The sequence below is a fragment of the Penicillium bovifimosum genome (genome assembly GCF_028826915.1).
Source record: "Penicillium bovifimosum strain IBT 22155 chromosome Unknown utg000001l_segment0_segment0, whole genome shotgun sequence".
NCBI lineage: Eukaryota > Fungi > Ascomycota > Eurotiomycetes > Eurotiales > Aspergillaceae > Penicillium > Penicillium bovifimosum.
This window is the reverse complement of record NW_026622710.1, coordinates 3,001,765-3,019,818: the sequence shown is the minus strand read 5'-3', so window position 1 is coordinate 3,019,818 and position 18,054 is coordinate 3,001,765. Positions and strand designations below refer to the sequence as shown.

Here is an 18,054-nt window from a genome sequence, read left to right as displayed (position 1 = left end):
CTCAGTGAGTGGGATCGGGGTGCTCAGTGAGCAAATCAGAGCGCTCAGATCACGCTCAGTGAGTGGGATCGGATTGCTCAGTGACGGATCATCTGGCTTACATAAGGGTCAGGTGATGCTCAGTGAGCGAAAACAATGCTTATATAATACTCAGGGGTGTGCTCAGTTTTACTCAGTGAGCAAAAAGCGGCTTGGGGTGAGCACTAAAACGGAAAGGGAAAGCCAAGACTTGTCAGACATTATCCTGTATATATGCACTTCCAATGGCCTGCCCGCCACTTGATATACTTTCACTAGTCAAAGCAGCACATGCACTGCGTTACCAGCCACTGGTTGGCTCACCCAAGTCACTATCTTAACTGGGAATGACTGAAACTGCACTTGCCATGGCCTACATAGCGCTGTATATACTTACGCTGGTCGAAGCCGCACATGCACTGCGCGGTCTTGCACTGGCTAGCTCGCAAAGGCATTCTCTTGACTTGCAATGACCGAAGCAGCTCTTGACTGCTCATGGATTTCACTTATCCACTATTCCAAGGCCTGCTTAGCTCATGCACTTCATTCTCCCGACTTCCATTGGTTGAAACTACACATCCAGGGCTGTCTCTCGTACTGTTCTGCTCCTACAAGTCATTCTCTTAGCTTTCAATGATCAAGTCTACACGTTTACAGGTATATCTTGCGCTGGCTAGCTCGTTAGAGTCACTCTCTTGACTTGCATTGGTCGAATGCGGACATCTACATGTCTCTCTTGCACTGAACAGCCCATCAAAGTGGTTATCTTAGCTTGCAATGGTACGAACCGTAGTTCTACAGGTCTCTCTTGCTATGCCCAGCTTATCCAAGTCATTCTCTTAGCTTGCAATGGTCAAATCTTAGCTTCTACAGGTTTTTTTGTACCTGTGGACTTAGCCAAGTCACTATATTGCATTGCAATGGCCTTAGACGCACATCTACATGTCTCTTGTGCACTGGGTTGGCTCATTACTGCTAGTACTTTAGCTTGCAATGATGAAATCTGGACTTATACACCTCTGTCATGCACTGGTTGGCATAACCAACTCAATAAATTGCCTTTCAATGACCGGAGAGGTACATCCACTGCGCACACTTGCACTGACCAGCTCATCAAAGTCATTATCTTGGCATGCAATGATCAAATCCTGACTTAGACGGCTCCATCGTAGGCTGGTTGGCATTGCCAAGTCAATATATTGGCTTAGGACTATCAAAACTGTACTTCGCGGCGTCTCGTCCAGCGGTCCCTATCATCAAGGCACTATGTTGGCTTGCAATGATCAAATCTGGACTTATACAGCTCTGTCGTGCGCTGGTTGGCCTGGCCATGACACTATATCGGCTTGTGATGGCCTTAGAGGTACATTCACAACGCTTAGGGGATTAGACTGGGTCATCAAACACATTCCCTTAGCAGAAATTGATTTGCTTTTGGCTACCTTAAACAATTATAAAGCGCTAATCTTACAAGTCTGATCTTTGCCGTCGTACTTGTATACTCCGGGGAGTCTGTTGTCTTAGCAGGAATTGTGCTTCTGTACCTTAAACAATTATAAAGCGCTAATCTTACAGGTCTGATCTTTACTGTCATGTCTGTATACTCCAGGGGCGTATTCCGCAGGTCCCACCGACGCGCCGTGCGGCTCTCCTGGGCCTCCTTCTGCCAAGGAGAAAGCTCGTGGCGGCGATAGGGGTTGAGCAGCTCGGCCTTGACAGAGGGAAAGCCCAAAAAGCGATGCCAATCCGTGCTGCAGATACGGAAATGCTGGCGTTTCTCTGCCGTGGCGCCGGGCTGCTCGGTAATAAGGCGTCCATACACCATGCCAGCGACGTGGGAGGAATGGGCAGCTTGTAAATCGGCGATGTGGCCGCTCCATTCCTCAGGCCCCATCTCACGCTCGTCGAAGTCATCATCCAGCACCTCGGCGCGGGACTCATCGTGCACGTTGTGCGTAAACTGGTGCGTGGACCTCAGAAATCGTCGACTGAGGCCAATCGCAATGTCGCGGTAGGCCATAAGATTGAGCTCGGCGTGCAGGATGACCTTGGTCTCCTCCTTGAGGGTCTCACGCAAGCGCTCAGAAGACCACGGCTTATCAGAATGGGGGTCGGGGTGCCACATGTACGCCTCGCGTTTGCGTCTGTTGTCGCGGTTAGCCCTGGATCGCAAACAATTCACCCTCACGACTGCACTTACACTTTATGGTTAACCGGTTGTTCCCTCTCATGGCGCTGATACAGCTCCAAGGCGTGGACAAAAGGCAACACCAACCACAGATACCACACCACCAACTCACCGATCTCCCGTGGTAGGTAACGGTGAATGATCTTGGCGTCATTGGTGGCATGGAAGCCCTTGTGGTAGGAGGTGGCCATGGCCACCAGGCCATCCTCAATAAAGACGTTGCGAACGCCGCCAGCGTCGGTGTTGCGGTGCCTGATGGAGAGCAGTTCAGGCGCACGAGCGGGCTGGCCGCTGCAGATGTGCACCAGCACGGACAGCTTGCGGCGGAAGGCGACTAACTGTTTCATGTAACAGTCAATCTTGGCCATCCGCGGTTTCCCATCTCGGAAGAACTCCCGGTCAACGTCGGGGTTGTTGGCGATCTGCTCAAACATCCACTGCTCTCCAACGACAGGCCACGGCGTTCGGGGGTCTTGGAGAAAGCTCCAGCCGGCACCAACGTTGGTGGGATCGTCATAGAAAAAGTCCCATGGAATCTTGGGGACCTCGGTCTTGTGGCCAAGCATGAGGTCATCCATCAAGATCTGCCTGGCGTCATTCACCAACACATGTACAAAGCCGGTGAATTCGCCCACCGTGAAGGTCACCTTCTTGTAGCATAACCGATCGATGCCCATCCAGCCAAGGTAGCCGGGAGTGGTGGTGTTGTAATGGATTTTCAACCCCACCGCGCGCAAACCCAACATCCATTTCATCGGCCCGCGAGACTCGCGCACCATGAACTGATCGACCAGCCGACCAAGCCAGTCTGAGAAGGAATCGTGTGAGACAGACTCGAGCTCGGCAATGCTGGGCACGGCGAGCACATCGCTTGGTAGCCATAGATTGTGGCTGATGGCAGGCGGACCGGTTGGCGTAGCACCCAAACTGTTCAGCTCGAGCTGCCTCCCTATCTCGCCAGCCCGTGAATCCATGCTCAGGGCCTTGAGGACGACCATGAACCTGGCCACTTTGATGACGCGGGACAGGATGGGTGGGTAGCTGTCGGCGGTGAGCCACGCGACTTCGCCTCGACCCAGCACGGCCAGTGCGCAAACGAGCGCGCACCCGTACTCATTCACGTCACAGTTCTGACTGAGCAGGGACAGGCAAAAGTTCAGACATGCCTCATTGAGACCGGTGAGCTGGAATTTGCTCTCCCCGGGTTCGGGCGTCGAGGGGAACTGGCCGGCACGAGCAACCGCAATGTCACGTGTGACAGGTTTGCTTTCTATTATTACTTTTGTTGTTTGCTTTTGAAGGTGCATTGAACCAGACGGAGGGATGAGAACACATGACGTGAGGATCTATATCAAGGCCCCATCTCTCACTTCCCTTCTTCCTTCTTCTCCTTCCCTCTCTGTCTTCAATATTCTAGTTCAAATGCACTCTTCTATCATTGAGGACCTGGCATCATCGTAACATCGCACGAGCTTCCCTCCACAGTATGCTCCATGCAGCCTGCTGGTGCTCGTTGAAGGAGTAGCGAGGGCTGCGCCAGGAGTGTGCAACCTGGGTTCGAGCAAAGAACATCAAGATTTGCTGCCATGGAAGGCAATGCGTGGCAATGTTCTCCTGGTTCATGTATGCCTTGAGTGGCCTGTGGGGGTCAGTGTCTCGCGAGACCTTGGCAGCGACGATGAGAAGCTCATAGCCGAGCGTGTTGGTCAGCTCCTGGCCGGTTCGTGCAACCTCCGCCATGGATTTCCAGATGGCGGCAGTGGCCAAGGCGTCGTCGCTCTGGTCGTGCTCGAGGGGTTCCTGAATGCTCAGCCGGTACTCGCTGGGTTCTAAACCCTCCAGGTAGCGGTCCCACTTGGCATAACGGAGGAAGGAGTTGGTTTCATCCCACTGGCCGGCTTCGGTGGTGGTGACGGGCTCCTTGTGCTGCTGGTACAGCGTTCGGAGGGCGTTCAACCCGGCGTGGTGCTGACCAGCCTCACGAGTCACCTCCTCGGCGGGATCGGGAAGCTCATAGTTCTCGATCAGGACGTAATGGCTGCCAACGCCATGAGATACCACCTGCTGGTAGGCAGCCCTGGCGGTGTTTGCCTCCCAGAAGCGAGTGCTTTCGGAATCCTTGCGGGGACGACCTCTGGCACTAGGCGCAACCCGACCATGGTCTGCACGCCAATGAGTTTTCATCACCTTGTCGTTGCAGACCACCCAGCTGCATTCGGGGTCCAAGCGGCATAGGAAGCCATCGGTATGGACCACAATGCCGGGAATGGGCTCGAGCAATCGTCGTGGCACTTCCCAACTCTCACAGTCCCCCACTCCATTCCAAAGGTGGACGGTAGCACTGATCTGTTTTGCTTGGGGAAATGGGATGTTGTGGTGTGGACCTTTCAGGTGCGCGGGGATCGTACTGGGCCTGACGCCGACTTGACAGCGTTTGCAGACAACGACGGGGTACCTAATAGTTTGTTTGGTATAGATCACAATGGGGCTTGGATCGGGAATACGTACTCGGCGTGCTTGATGAAATACTGGTTTTCAAAGTCGATGGTGTTGAGTATAAGGATATACGTCAATGTAGATGATGATTTCACGAAAGGGTGTCAATTGAGGTGTATGAAGTGGTGTAATTATCCAGACTCGAGGGCAGGGTCGATGCGAGTTTAAATGTCCCTTGATTTAGCCCTAATTACTTGAGCTACATCCCAGATGAACGCGAGAACGCGACTTCCTGGCGCGTCGCGGTGTTTCAGTCGCGTAGTGTTTTGATTTCACTCCATGCTGTTCAAACTAGAGTGTAATACCGAGTGGTAACACCCGTGGGGACGTTGTGTCGCTGGATGTTCACACCAAAACAATTGACGATGGAATTCTCTGCGAGGTTTCTGCCGGCCTTTGGCTCCCCTTTTGGTTGACCGCTTTGTCGAATTTTCCCCGCAACACCTCACCTCTCCCATTTCGACGAGCACTAGCAATGCTGACCTTTCTGTCTGTTACATAGTCCTCAGTTCTGCTTGATATTCTCGGATTGTCCCATACACAGTACAATTCACTGCTTTACATACACAGATCAACCCAGTACAATGTTTTACTGGAACAGTCAGTGGGTCAGCTCGGCACAGACCCTTCGATGATGTACCTGGCGCAGACCATTTTCTGGGGTACCCACCCCGGTGGGCGGAAGAAAAGTCAATTCGAGTCTCGGTAAGCTTCCGACCATGCATTCTTCTGCTTGATTCGACAGAGGAAAAGTCAATTCGAGTGGATCGCGGGAAAATCTCCTGCACCGTGAATCCTAACCACGCACTCGGTATGCCCTCCGACCATGCATTCCTCTGCCTGGTTCGATGGGAGAAAGTTTTTCAACTCGATCCGCGAATTAGGGCTTTAGCGATGGATTCTTACCACGCAGTCGGTATGCCCTCTGACCATGCATTCCTCTGCTTGCTTCGATGGAAGAAGTGTTTTTCAAATGCATCGCCAATTTAATTGACCTTGCTCAATCCCATATCTCCTGTAAACCTCATACACTCAGAATTCGTATCGTTCACTCACTTCGAGCATGAACATGCACCCATATCAGATAGACATCAACTTGAATAGTACCCATGCTCTCAATACTAGTAACTACACTTCCAGGATAAATAAAATTGTATACAGGGAATGCCGTCGACATGAGAAGTGTTCACTGCCGCACCACGACAACATCCTTCCAATTCACCAGGTTCCAGTCACACAAACAATAACCAATACTTGGTCAATTGACTTCGAAGTAACAGAAGATGATTGCAGCTGCCTACAATAAACTGCAATACATCTGGAAATGATTAAACCGGACCTGGAATGGAAGTCGAGAACAGAGATACTTTGTAAAGTATGAAGCGCCACATATATATTCACTCACATACCCTCCCCATATAATTGCAGTTCCCGGATTCCAATCACACAAGCATGACCTAGACTGGTTCAATTACTCGAAATCTACGCTGGCTGAATAAACACCCTGCAGCAGAACTCCTCTAGTTCAGAACATGAGCAGAGGAAGCTGGATGGAGAAGGGAAATGGAACCGACAACCTACGGCAGAGTGGGCATAGAATGGTACCCTCCTACGGCAAAGTGGAAATGGAATCCCCGGGAGAGTAGAGGTGGAATCGGACCCTCCTACCTTCTGACCCAAGGATGGAAATGGAATCCCTGAAAATCCTTGAAAAGAAAGGGAGCTTAGAAGTCGTAATGATACGGTAACACCATAGTTAATTTGGTAAATTACACCATAGTAATCGGTAATTACAAAGAGGGGGACCTCGATGCCCCCCTTTCCCATGGAGTAGGAACTGGATGTCACCGAGACTGCCCTCCAAGTCCTCCAAAGGGTCGTGATGTCCTCACAAAGGTACCCCATTTGCACGCATTGAGACCTGAAAGCCTGCTGTTTCTCAATTAGGTACTCGTAGGCGTGGGTGGGGTTTTCCGTGTACCAATACCGCAAATCTTCGGTGTCTTGTATCCTGATCAAGATGTTGAGCTCATTATGCAGGTGCAGCATGCGGGAGGTCGGGGAAGGAGAAGAAGGCGGGATCCACGTCGTTGTCCTCGCAAAGGAACTGGATGTCACCGAGACATATGAAATATGACAGATACATTGAGTAGAGATTTCTGGAGAGTATCGACCGCACGACTCACGAGCGCAGAGTGAGCTGAGTTTCAGCAAATGCTTACGTTCGTCGCTATTGCAGTTTGAGGAATGAATGTTCTAGGAGCTCACGAGCAGTTGGCCTTTCTTCTGGGTCCCAGGTAAGCATCTTCCTTGCGAACGATAAGAGTTCGTATCTGTCTTTCTTTTCCAGAAGTGGTAGTGTATCTTCGATCTTTCGATCGGGGATTAGCTGTTGATGCAGGAAATTGCCTGTTTGGCACATATCAGCAAAAGCCAGTCAAGGTAGGGTTGAAACAACAACTCCACGTACCGTCATCGTCGAAAAATGGACCGTGGAACATTTCCATTGCATTCTCACAAAGTTCGCCACCGTAGAGCTGTATTTTCTGTGGCCATTTCAATACCAGTGTGGAGTGAGATGCACTGATGAGATTTGGAGGAGGCGGCCCAAGTAGTGCGATCATTTCCGCAAGATGCGCCTTGGCATTATAGTTTCCAGTGGGATCTTGAGCTTGCTGGAAAAGCTCTGTCCCTTCGGCCATGTCCCAGATCTAACCCGTTTTAGAACTTTCTCTCCTCGCAAAGTGAAATCAATGAGTCATGAACGCACCAAAGTTCCAAGATTCCAGATATCCGCGCTTCTGTTCCAGGGAAACCCAAGCGTGACCTCTGGTGCACGATACTGATTTGATTGAATTGGATAGAGACCCCGTCCAGTCTCACCATGGAGTTGTAGAGACGACCCAAAATCAACAATATGTGGGACCATATTCATCCACAAACGTCTGAGATCGCCAAAATCACTGTTGTGACGATAAACGTGTCGACCAGTAGCATCGATTTTGTACTCGGCCGGCTGTTCTAAATGCTGATTCAGGAAGTTAGACAGCACCTCGCCGTCTTCGAAGGGCATCATAATATTTTCGAGCTTCAGATCTGCGTATGGTAAGCCAGGTAGCAGAGTTAGAACTTGTTTACCTCGGGACCGATTACTCACCTGAATGAACAACGCCGCAAGCTGTGTGGAGGCAGTCCAAGGCTTCCAACAAGATAACCAGATACACTTTAAGAAGGGGAAAGGGCACAACCGAATTCTCAAACCGTCTCTGAAAACGCCAGAGGGACTCCCTCATAGGTGGGTATGCTAGACATAGATGTTTGCCCTGTGGGCCTTCCACTTGAAAGTACTCCAAGTTCGTTCGTAGCAGTGCACGCCCACCATGTGACGAGCCGGACTTGGCGATATGCTCCTCTATTTCGAGCTCTTGCTCAGATACAGCACCGTCGCTGTTGGTGATTTTTAATGTTACCACAACCTCGCCATCACTAGAGTCACTGACACTGTTTAGCGCAATGTTCGGTGATGAGATCATAGAATTAACATACTGCCGGAGATCACGCGCAAGCCATGCTGTTGAAGAGCTACCATAGCCAATCTTGACCAAGATCTGAAAGCAATCGGCCAGAACATCTCCAGGTTTTGCGGGGTAGAATCTGTTGTGCCCGTACCACGGCACGCGTTCCTCGTCGACCAATTTGGATGATGAAATAAGCTTTGGAGGAGGAAGGGTGAATGGCTTCTGGTGGAGCGAGGAGAACCCCCTCCTGAGGATCGGTCGGAAAGCTCTCATATCACGCCGTTTGGATGTGAGCTCCGGTCAGGATTTCCTGCTAAACAGGGGCCACGGGGCTGTACCTATATTCTAGGCAGGAGGATGATATATTGCCCTCAAGAAAAATATGGTTCAGTATGAAATGCCGTTGTACCTTGGAGTTGGCAATGTTTGACGCGTGTGCCCCCCCCTTGTAAGGTTGAGGACGCGACTGTTCACGGTCACGGGATCATCAGGTGCTTCCTATCGGTTGCACAGCGCCCAACTCACATCTACGGTACTTCCGGTTTACGGCCCATTGTGTCAGGAAAAGCTAAAGTGAATGCATTAGGTCTCTGACGCAGGAAGGCTACTGTAACATTTGACGAGAATATCGAAGCTGGCGGGATACGTATGACCAGTTTGAGTTGGCTCACATGGCTGTGTGGCATGATTCCTATCTTCGGCCTCCTCTGGTGCTCGACGACTTTGATGATAAGGAAGGAGAGCCAAGCTGAGCGGGCTTCTGGCGAAAGTAGTCATAGTATAGAAGGAATTGATGGATAATATTAGAGAAGTGGGTGCGGAATATTGAAGACCTTTCTCTCTCGCTTTAACGTGAACTACCATCCAGTCTTTCCACAAACACATACCATGAAGAAATTGTTTGAACAGCAAGCCACGGCGAGAACCTAATTGCGAGTGTGAGATTGTCATTTCGAGGGACGAGGGGCGCTCAACTGTAACATAAGCCAAGAAATTCCTTGATAATTCAGACCAACAGAAACTTCTTTCGATTGCGAAGTGTAGTCAAGTAGTTAATTGGGTTAGAGCGACTCCAAATATGGCCCAGATGAATGCAAAATGAAGTTCGAAACTGCGTAAATGTCGCTTCTGATGTCTACACTCCTAACTGACTGATTTCGGACACCCCGAGAGCCAAAAAACAGGAAAAGGCATCAAGCCCTCAATATGCTGTTTATCAGCCCAGCGAGGCAGTAGTACCCGAGTTTATGCGATCACGCATGTTCTGCTGCCGAGAGAAAACAGATGATGGGCTCTGGGTGGTGTTGTTATAGACTCAAACTCACCTTTACAAACGATCTGCGTGAACAGTGACATGCCAATGTCGCTCGGGGCGCGGGGAGTTTGACAAATATATACTTAATTAATGCTCAAAGGAGACTGTCTCTCACTGATTCCTTGCAATTATTGCTCCATTTGTGAGATCGGTGAGGGGGCCAACGATGTTGAGAAGTTAGGTTGTAGATATAACGGCGTGAAGTTGCCAAATCCAAGGAACCATAGGTTCGGAATCCATCGTCACGCCAGAGCCGCTGACGATATATTCAAGCGGGAGATTCGACGCTTTTTTGGTAGTGGAACGTGCACTTTGACGTTTTGGCGTAGACTTCGTATTGGCGCATGTGATCGAGGACGAGAGGGATGTGCTTCGTATGCGAGTCGCGGCTTTGGAGAAGACGAAGATGTCGTCCAGATACCTATGTTACACAGAACACGGCGAGGTTTCCCGAAAGATCAATGTGGATGTAGTTTTGGAGGTGGCAGGGGTGTTGGTGAGTCGAAACCGCAGTGCGAAATCCTAATTCAGATGCGCACTATGAGGACCGGTATTCGACACTTATTGTTCAAGATTGAAGCTGCCGATTCGGGCAGATGCAGGTGCGGGGAGAGCCAAACGCCGAAGCACATTTTACTACAATGTCCACTGTACAGAGATATTCGGCGGCAAGATCGGACAAGGACGAGGTTGAGGTGGAGACCGGCTATGGCACGATCATGTCTACAAGCGCAGGCCACCTGCTACGTGACCAAATAATGCGACAAACAGGTCTTCTCCGCCAATTCAGATGTGTTGAACTCGAGAAAGATGACGAACTGCAAGGCATAGTGGCCATGAATCGAGGTCGATGGGTATTAGCCAATGACGAAAATAAGGCGGGGAAAGAGGAATTCAGCAAAGGTTGACAAGCATGCCTACCAAGTGGCCGGCAAGAACAGCATTATCAATTGAAACATAGGTGAGGGAGGATGCAGAAATGAGGACGGGAGAGTGAGAGGGAGAGAGAGAGAGAGAGAGAAACGGAGGGTGCACTCCATAGCGATCATTTTATTCATATGTCCTGAGTTCAGTATGGGTTTACGGGCTGATACTTGGAATGGCTGATTTCGTACCTACTCTTTTCAAATCAGCCTCTGTTTCTCCTGTTGCTCATGTGATTCTAGCGCTGGCGTCTGGACGGAAGAACCAAGATGCCAAGTCGACTGGAAACACCCAGAAACAGCATGGTCAGATGACTGCATACACTTTCGTGATGGTCGTGATCGTTGCAAAACAAGAAAAAAAATAGGCTATTTGCAAATGCTAAGGTGGGGGAAAATGGTAGACAAAGATGTTAGCATATTAGTTAGCCGGTTGTCAAGGAGCCCTTGAATGCAGGGGAGAAGACAATCAACAGTTGCCGGGGGTAGCTCGGCGAACAAAGCGGCAAAGGCATGCTCTACGGTTTGGATCCCTGGCCTTTGCGCTTGTTCGGCCACAACTGTCCGCGGCAGTTGGCTTCACCACATAGGCAAGGCACCGCGTCAGGGTCAACTTCTGCGGGAGTTGTGTGTTCCTCTCCTTGGGTGTAGTCGAAGGTCAACTCAGTGCCGGGTGCGATATCCCGGTTTGCGAAAAATGCAAGATTGTACAGGTATTCATCGGCGTGATTGGTGGTGGACACAGGCACGATCTTGCAATTAGGGTTGCAAGAGTGATTGATGAAACGGGTTGCGGAGCCGAACTCGCGGGCGTCGACGACTTTCATGTTTCGGTCTTCGTCCTCGTCGTCCTTTACGTTCCGGTCCAGAGAGAAAAGATAGGATTGCGTATGTGAGCCTTCGGCGAGGTTCTCGCGTTCATCAGCTTCAGCTTTAGTGATCACTTCGCCGAGATAAAGGTCAATGTATTGTCCTCGGTGAAAGAAGTCGGGAGATCGGAGACCTGATAACAATCCTAATTAGTAGAGCGAGGGGCCGAGGTGAATTTGAACATACCCAACCCCCTAGGGCCAGTGTTGAATATCTCCAACCTGATAGACCTTCCCTGTTGAACGACGTGATTCCAGCATCGATCACCACTGCAGCCGCAACGTGAGTTGCACTCGTAGATGATGGCTTTGCGTCTGAGGAAGTCCTCGGTCGCAACAATCAGGTTAGCATTGCTTTCGCTGGTTTGATATGGCACAATCCTATCATCTGAATCCTCTTCCATGTTGAGACAGTCACATATAGAAGGATCGCACTCATTCTCATTGCCACTGCATGGGCAGCCGATGTTGAACTCGGAGTCATCGGGGATCCGCTCAACTCCCGCACGATACTCGTAACTGTTGACGAACTCAAAGTTGTCAGCTAGCCTGGCAAGAAGCTTTGGGCAGTCGATGTTCGCCGTGACTGCAGGGCCGGCGATACGCCCTAGTTTCTCATTCAAGGTGTGGTTGAGCGTTGTTAGATGGTCCCTTTTCAGCGTCGCATTTATAGTACGTTCCAGCTGTGTGAGGAGACCCCTTACATTAGGTGTGAGATGATGACCTAAAGGTGGACTGAACGACGGGACTGAATGACGATCGATGGGATCCCGTGGGATAGGATAAGCGGCCTTGGCAATTACCTCGTCTTCTTCGCTTGTAGGACAGCAGTCATGGTGTAGCTGGAGCTGATCAGTGAGAAGCCGGGCGAGGTCATGGATAAGATCGGCAGACTTGGCCGCAAGAAGCTCTGATCGATCGGGTACTGACTTCACGCCTGTTTCGGTCGCTTGAAGGGGCTTTCGGCTGTCTCCGGTATAGGGCCGGCTGGGCTGATCTCACTTGGTGTGGTTTCGGGCGGGGTGTGTGTAGCAGGCTCTTGGATGAGGCTTTCAGCCGTCTCTGGTATGGGGCCGGCTGGGTTGATCTCACTTGGTGCAGTTTCGGGCGTGGTGTGTGTAGCAGGCTCATTGCTCACATCAGGCATGGATTTTAGCGATAGCTCATCATCCACGGGCAGGAATTCCAGAGTAGACGGTTCCCATGACGCAAGGCCAGGGCTGAGAGATGGGGCTTGTCGCTCAACCTCGGTGGTGATAGAGAGTTCTCCTGGAGGAAAGTAGCTTAGTGGAGATTCGTTAATGCCAGTGGACCGAGGCACCGACGGGGAATGATAGTGAACAAATTTCAGGGGTTGTGCAGCGCGTGCAGCCTGGCGCTTCTCCCGCTCTCGGGCACTCTGCGCCGCTTTTCTTTCTTCAACAGTGGTGTATTTTGGAGGTCGACGTCTTTTCGGTTTAGGACGATCAGATGGTTGCTCCATAACGATGCAATAGAGATTTAATCAGTTAGTATAATGGTTTGTTACTGGGGAATGACGGCTGACACCCCCGCTAGTCTTAATATAGTAAGCGCATTTCTTTCGTAAGTACTGCGAGGTCGGGCGTTGCACCAAATGAAACCTCCCCACCATTCCGAGTTGGTGCCAACTGATTAAGGCATCAACTTTTTAGGTAACTTGGTTTAGCATAATTGGAGCTGGTCATGTCTAGGTTGAGCTATGTAACGAAGAGAAAAACTATATGGCTGCTATTCAAGCAGCCATATTTTTGTCAGTTGAGACCCGAAATAGGTCTACACATAGGGAAGAAAAGAAGCCATTACAACCAGTATATAACTGGCCATCCAAAAAAGGAAGGGCACCTGAAAGGTCCGGGAGCTGTTCTTAATCGCTCGTCCTACCACTTTTCGTTACTCGAGGATATCCTTCCTCGCAAAACTGGCCAGGAGACCTACAGTGGGTGCAAAGTATGACCCCCAGACGCAAAAGATTGCAAATCCACTGCAAACAGTTCGAGCCCGCTTCTGACTTTGCACTGCTCGCTCCCTCCCCTTCTGTCTCGTCAACGCTTTTCTTCGCAGTTCCTCCGCAGCAGGTCTTTGACTTCCTGCACTCCTTCTTCACCTCCCAACTCAGGATACAAACGAAGCACAGTATCTAACTGTGACATTGCAGCCCTGATGTTCTTTTCTGTCCATGGACAGTGCATTCTGACGAACTCCGCATGAATATCTTTGAAATGAAAGGCTGATTGGAAAAATAGTCTCTTCCCAGAGTCACTGAGCAACGTCGAAAGAGTAAGAGGCAGATGCTGCGAAATCTCTTTCTTCCTGATTGACTTCTCGAGGTAAAGGCGATCCATAGCGAAGCTTTCGCCCTCTGCTACACCATCGTTATTCCATCCAGGAATATCGGCTATGAACCAAGGGTGATGTATAATCGCTGGCAGCGGTGCCACGGACATCCAATCCCAGTCAATGACCCTATAATCGAGTCCATCTGTTAAAGAGGCACTATACAGAGTATAAGAAAACGGTGCACTGTGCTTACCCTGTCAGGTGGAATTCATCACTTTTCATGATGTTATGAGCGTTTAGATCCCCATGGGTAAAGCCGATGCCAGTGTATTTATCAAACTCGGCCGCATAATCTGGGATCATGGACCGCATTATCAGATAGTCAATAGCATTGCCCCATCTAGCAGTACCTCTGAGAGTTTGCCGAAGTCCTCGATCCAGGCTTTCAGTGAGCCAGAGAGAGTACAGACAGCTTTTCTCTTGAGCAAGGGCGGAAGGAACAGGAGTAGTCCATAGTTGCAACAGGAATTCCGCAAGATCATCCAAAAGTCTTTGACGTCTAAAGGAATTTGAGAATTCCAAATTTCTAGCGGCTTGCCGCTGACCCATTCCGAATATAGCACAGGATGCTCTGCTTCAACGAAAAGTTCTGGTGCTTTGATCTCTGGACGATGCTTTTTGATGTGTTGGAATTGCCCAAAGGCTCGAAGTTCGTTTTTCCAATTATTGGGATCGTTGCTGACTCGGGCAGCCCATTGTACGGAGTCTTCAAAGACAACTTTGAAGACGCGGTGTGAGCCACCAAGGCAAGGACTTCCGCCGGCAAGCGAGCATGGGATACCTAGGCGAAGGCGGCTAGCTTCAGAGAGCACATCAAGGCCGTCTGTCATATTGGAGCCGCAGGAATATAGAGTGAGTCTTGTATTTGGCGGCGTGAAATGGCAGATGGTAGATGGAAGAATGTGGATGCTGGAAGCTGGGCCGCTTGTTATGCTTATACCTTCTATATAACCGTTAGGTAAACGTGACTACCGACTCCAGCGACCTTTTACTTTAACGATTTTTTATTACCAACGACCTCTTAACAATAAATTACCTACGGGTAAGAAAAACACCAAATCTCCGGTAAGGTGGTAGTAGTAGTATTCAGTGCTCGCTCAGCTAGTTAACTATACTAAGAGTAGGGTCCTGGAATATATTAACAACGCATTGGCAACACATTGAGAATATATTAAGAGTACGGAGTACGTATCCCTCAGACCAAACATCTCAGCTGAACCTACCTTGGGCCATAGTTAGTTATAATTTACTTGAGCAATAGAATGTGCAAATCGATAGGGTACACACAGTACAAAGTAACAAAATGAGAATATCACTGTAGGCGATATTGCATATTACTGATTTTCTGCCTGGCAATAAAAGCCAATAGGACCAAAATCAAGCATGGCGGCTACCAGCGTCCGTAGCCGCAGCAGAGTTCCTCAAGTCGGAGTGTTGAAACGGGAATGTGCTTCAGCAGGGAACGCTGGGCGGGTGATAAGGAAATGATCGTCGCGAGATAACCCCTTTCCCGGGTACCCCCGGGCCTGCGGGCGGAGATGATGGCTACGTTGTACTGCTAAGCCACGGCATGGGAACTGAAAGGTTGCAACAAACGAAGGTCGTTCTATGGTAAACTAGTATGCGCACTTTACAGCAACCCTCGAGCAAATTGCCATGGGACGGAAATCTTCACACGAAGTTTTTTTGCCGCGGTGAGCACCCATTCGGGCTCACGTAGGAACTGACGGGCCATCAACACCGCATCAGCCTTAGGCTCTTGCCCAGCCAGCATCGCTTCCACGGCCTGGGCCTCTCCTGCTCCTTGAACGATATCGCGAGCAGACTCAGCCTCGGTAATAAAGCCAACGGCTCCAACTAGAGTATCCTGGTTCGCGGCGTGGATTTCTCCGCGAATTTCGCCAGCGAGGTCGATTTGATAGTTGGTATGAGGTTCGATCCGTTGACTTCGGTGATTTCCACCCGAGCTGACATCCAGGAAGTCCACCTCTAGATCAGGCAGCATTTTGGCCAGCTGGATCGAAGATGGCACATCCCAGCTTCCAGTCTGTTCTGCGGCCGTCTGATTCTCGAGCCAATCCGTAGCACTGATGCGCAGGAACAATGGCATTGCCTTTGGAATCACAGCGCGAATTGCCTTAACAACTTCGTATACGAGCCGCGTTCGGTTCTCAAAACTGCCACCATATCTGTCGGTTCGTCGATTGGTGACCGGGCTCAAGAACTGATGGATAAGGTATCCATGAGCGCCGTGAATCTCAATCAAATCCACTCCAGCCTTTGCTGCTAGCTCTGCACTTCGTGCAAAATCCCGAACCAGCTCTTCGACCTCGGCAGTTTTAAGCTCACGAGGAGCCCAGAATTGGTCACCAGGCGTCCAGATCTGCTCCTCGCCCCCAGAGGGCCCTACCACATTTGATGGCCATCCACCAACACTCTCATCGGCTTTGATGCCACGTTGCTTTGCCTGGGATGCGAGCCAGGGTGACACCGTGCTAGCCTTGCGGCCTGCGTGGGCCAGTTGAATGCCGACTTTGGCGCCTTGACTATGGGCGAAATCCACCACGCGGCGCAGCCCTTTGAACTGTTCAGAGTCTGTGCCATCCTGCCAAAGACCGGAATCATTGGGCGAAATCCGTCCATTGGGCTGAACTGCTGTAGCTTCGATGAAGATCAGACCAGCGCCCTTTGTGGCCAGATGTCCAAGGTGTGCAATGTGAAAGTCCGTGAGCGCACCTACCGCGGGCGACTCAGGATCTGACTCGGCAGAGTATGTGCACATAGGTGCCACTATAACTCGATTTTTGAGAGTCACACCTCGAATTTGTAACGGACGAAACAAGGTCGGTATGTTGGGATCCTCTGGGTTCACAGCGGCTCCCGCATTGTTGGCCGGGGTGAAATAAGGAACACCTTGAGCTTGTTGAATTGACGGAGAACGAAATGAAGTAGAGCCCATCTTGTCTATAAATCTATCAAATTGTTTTCAACGATGTCATGTCTTGAGAACTTCTTTTTTCTTTTTATACACGACCTGCCCTGATCGGCTGACAAATTGGCCCCCGCTCCCGTCGCAAACATCTCCGACCTCGGGATGTTCTTCTTCTCCACCTTCTTCCCCCTTTATCCCATTCTCATCTTCCCCTTAATTATGGAGTCAATATGGGGAAGAGTCGAGCGAAAATGAAGCAAGTTTCTTCACATCTATATTCGTCACAATAGTCAGCATCTAGAGAGCATCTAGAGAGCATCTAGAGAGCAACAAACGTCGGATGATCACTTCCAGCCTGGACCCTTGCTTTTCTATCAGAACGGAGACGGCCATAATGACATTCATGAATTATGAGCTGCGCAGATATGGGCAATTCAATAAGGATCTTCCCAACCATCATTTCCATCTTGACATCCTTTGCATGGACTCGGAATCCTGGCATACCCGGGTCGAAAGTAGTTGATATATCTTTGCCACTCTTTGGAATGAGGTGCAATGCTTCTCTTCAGTGGGTGAATACAAGCAAAGAATTCCCCCAGACACTGAGCCGCCAGACATTTGTCCATCTTGACAATCCAAAAATGCCCACAACCGTGAGGGCCAGTTTGATCCACGACTTCGAGCAGGCACATCTGTATGTCGTTACAGAAAGATCGGAATATTTCCCCCACTTGTAGTACTGACCTTCAAGATTTTTGTCTCGGTACCTAACTTGATGATTTTGACTGAGCTGAAGGGAATTGTATGAGAAGACTTGAGTCATACGGCCGGGAAATCCTGGTCTTAACTCTTAGGAATGCTGTAGCAAGGGATAACACTGGTTAGATCGCCAGCCCGTGTTATGTTCCATATTCTTTATGTACACTCAGCTTTCATTTACCTATCTTCTCTACTCTACGGATATCTTACACGAGGGTGTCACCAGAGTCTCAAGTCGTCCTATGAGCTTGGCTTCCGGGCATAATATAGGTGTCCACGCTCTCCACCAGAACAAGGCGAGTAGCTCCAGAGGTGTGAAAGTAATTTTAATTCAAGACATCCATCCCTCAAGTCAAGAGCAATTCCAGGACCTTTTCAAACCTGACTAGTTAATAGGTTGTCTCCAGTGCTGTGTAGACATATGGCAAAGGGTGATGTACATTGACATCCGAGACCGTCGGCGTTATGATATACAAAAAGCAGGATTAAAACAAGAGATATAGCCAGTCAAAACCGATCTTCTTTCTTTTCCTTCCCTTCCTTCTGTTCTTTCAGTTTCAACTCGCAGTCTTTTTGGGGTGACACTGAGTGACACCGAGAATGAGATAACAGGGGCTCAACAAACCAACCAATAGCGTCCACGCGGTCTTCTCCTCTCTGCGTCTCAATGTCATTTCA

The 18,054-nt window shown here is 50.0% G+C and overlaps 7 protein-coding genes across 7 annotated transcripts; 1 reads left to right on the top strand and 6 right to left on the bottom strand.

Annotated features, from left to right (window-relative positions):
- Nucleotides 1-1,538: 1,538 nt before the first annotated feature.
- On the bottom strand, nucleotides 1,539-5,427 carry N7515_001152 (uncharacterized protein; the record flags this gene model as incomplete). The annotated part of the gene is made up of 8 exons (XM_056661896.1): nucleotides 1,539-1,556; nucleotides 1,607-2,162; nucleotides 2,219-3,429; nucleotides 3,758-4,661; nucleotides 4,715-4,734; nucleotides 5,054-5,193; nucleotides 5,269-5,294; nucleotides 5,369-5,427. 8 exons carry the CDS (start codon nucleotides 5,425-5,427, stop codon nucleotides 1,539-1,541), a joined length of 2,934 nt encoding a protein of 977 aa, XP_056527062.1.
- Nucleotides 5,428-6,932: 1,505 nt separating this feature from the next.
- N7515_001151 (protein kinase) lies at nucleotides 6,933-8,493 on the bottom strand (the record flags this gene model as incomplete). Its single annotated transcript, XM_056661895.1, has 4 exons — nucleotides 6,933-7,111; nucleotides 7,173-7,413; nucleotides 7,473-7,798; nucleotides 7,860-8,493. 4 exons carry the CDS (start codon nucleotides 8,491-8,493, stop codon nucleotides 6,933-6,935), a joined length of 1,380 nt encoding a protein of 459 aa, XP_056527061.1.
- A 1,683-nt stretch (nucleotides 8,494-10,176) lies between these two features.
- Nucleotides 10,177-10,443, top strand: N7515_001150 (uncharacterized protein; the record flags this gene model as incomplete). The annotated part of the gene is made up of 1 exon (XM_056661894.1): nucleotides 10,177-10,443. The coding sequence occupies one exon, from the start codon at nucleotides 10,177-10,179 to the stop codon at nucleotides 10,441-10,443; it is 267 nt and encodes an 88-aa protein (XP_056527060.1).
- Nucleotides 10,444-10,976: 533 nt separating this feature from the next.
- N7515_001149 (uncharacterized protein) lies at nucleotides 10,977-12,204 on the bottom strand (the record flags this gene model as incomplete). Its single annotated transcript, XM_056661893.1, has 3 exons — nucleotides 10,977-11,461; nucleotides 11,515-12,026; nucleotides 12,131-12,204. The coding sequence occupies 3 exons, from the start codon at nucleotides 12,202-12,204 to the stop codon at nucleotides 10,977-10,979; spliced, it is 1,071 nt and encodes a 356-aa protein (XP_056527059.1).
- A 54-nt stretch (nucleotides 12,205-12,258) lies between these two features.
- Nucleotides 12,259-12,810, bottom strand: N7515_001148 (uncharacterized protein; the record flags this gene model as incomplete). Its single annotated transcript, XM_056661892.1, has 1 exon — nucleotides 12,259-12,810. The coding sequence occupies one exon, from the start codon at nucleotides 12,808-12,810 to the stop codon at nucleotides 12,259-12,261; it is 552 nt and encodes a 183-aa protein (XP_056527058.1).
- A 580-nt stretch (nucleotides 12,811-13,390) lies between these two features.
- On the bottom strand, nucleotides 13,391-14,515 carry N7515_001147 (uncharacterized protein; the record flags this gene model as incomplete). Its single annotated transcript, XM_056661891.1, has 3 exons — nucleotides 13,391-13,811; nucleotides 13,879-13,978; nucleotides 14,092-14,515. 3 exons carry the CDS (start codon nucleotides 14,513-14,515, stop codon nucleotides 13,391-13,393), a joined length of 945 nt encoding a protein of 314 aa, XP_056527057.1.
- An 800-nt stretch (nucleotides 14,516-15,315) lies between these two features.
- On the bottom strand, nucleotides 15,316-16,644 carry N7515_001146 (NADH:flavin oxidoreductase/NADH oxidase; the record flags this gene model as incomplete). Its single annotated transcript, XM_056661890.1, has 1 exon — nucleotides 15,316-16,644. One exon carries the CDS (start codon nucleotides 16,642-16,644, stop codon nucleotides 15,316-15,318), a length of 1,329 nt encoding a protein of 442 aa, XP_056527056.1.
- Between the last annotated feature and the right edge of the window lie 1,410 nt (nucleotides 16,645-18,054).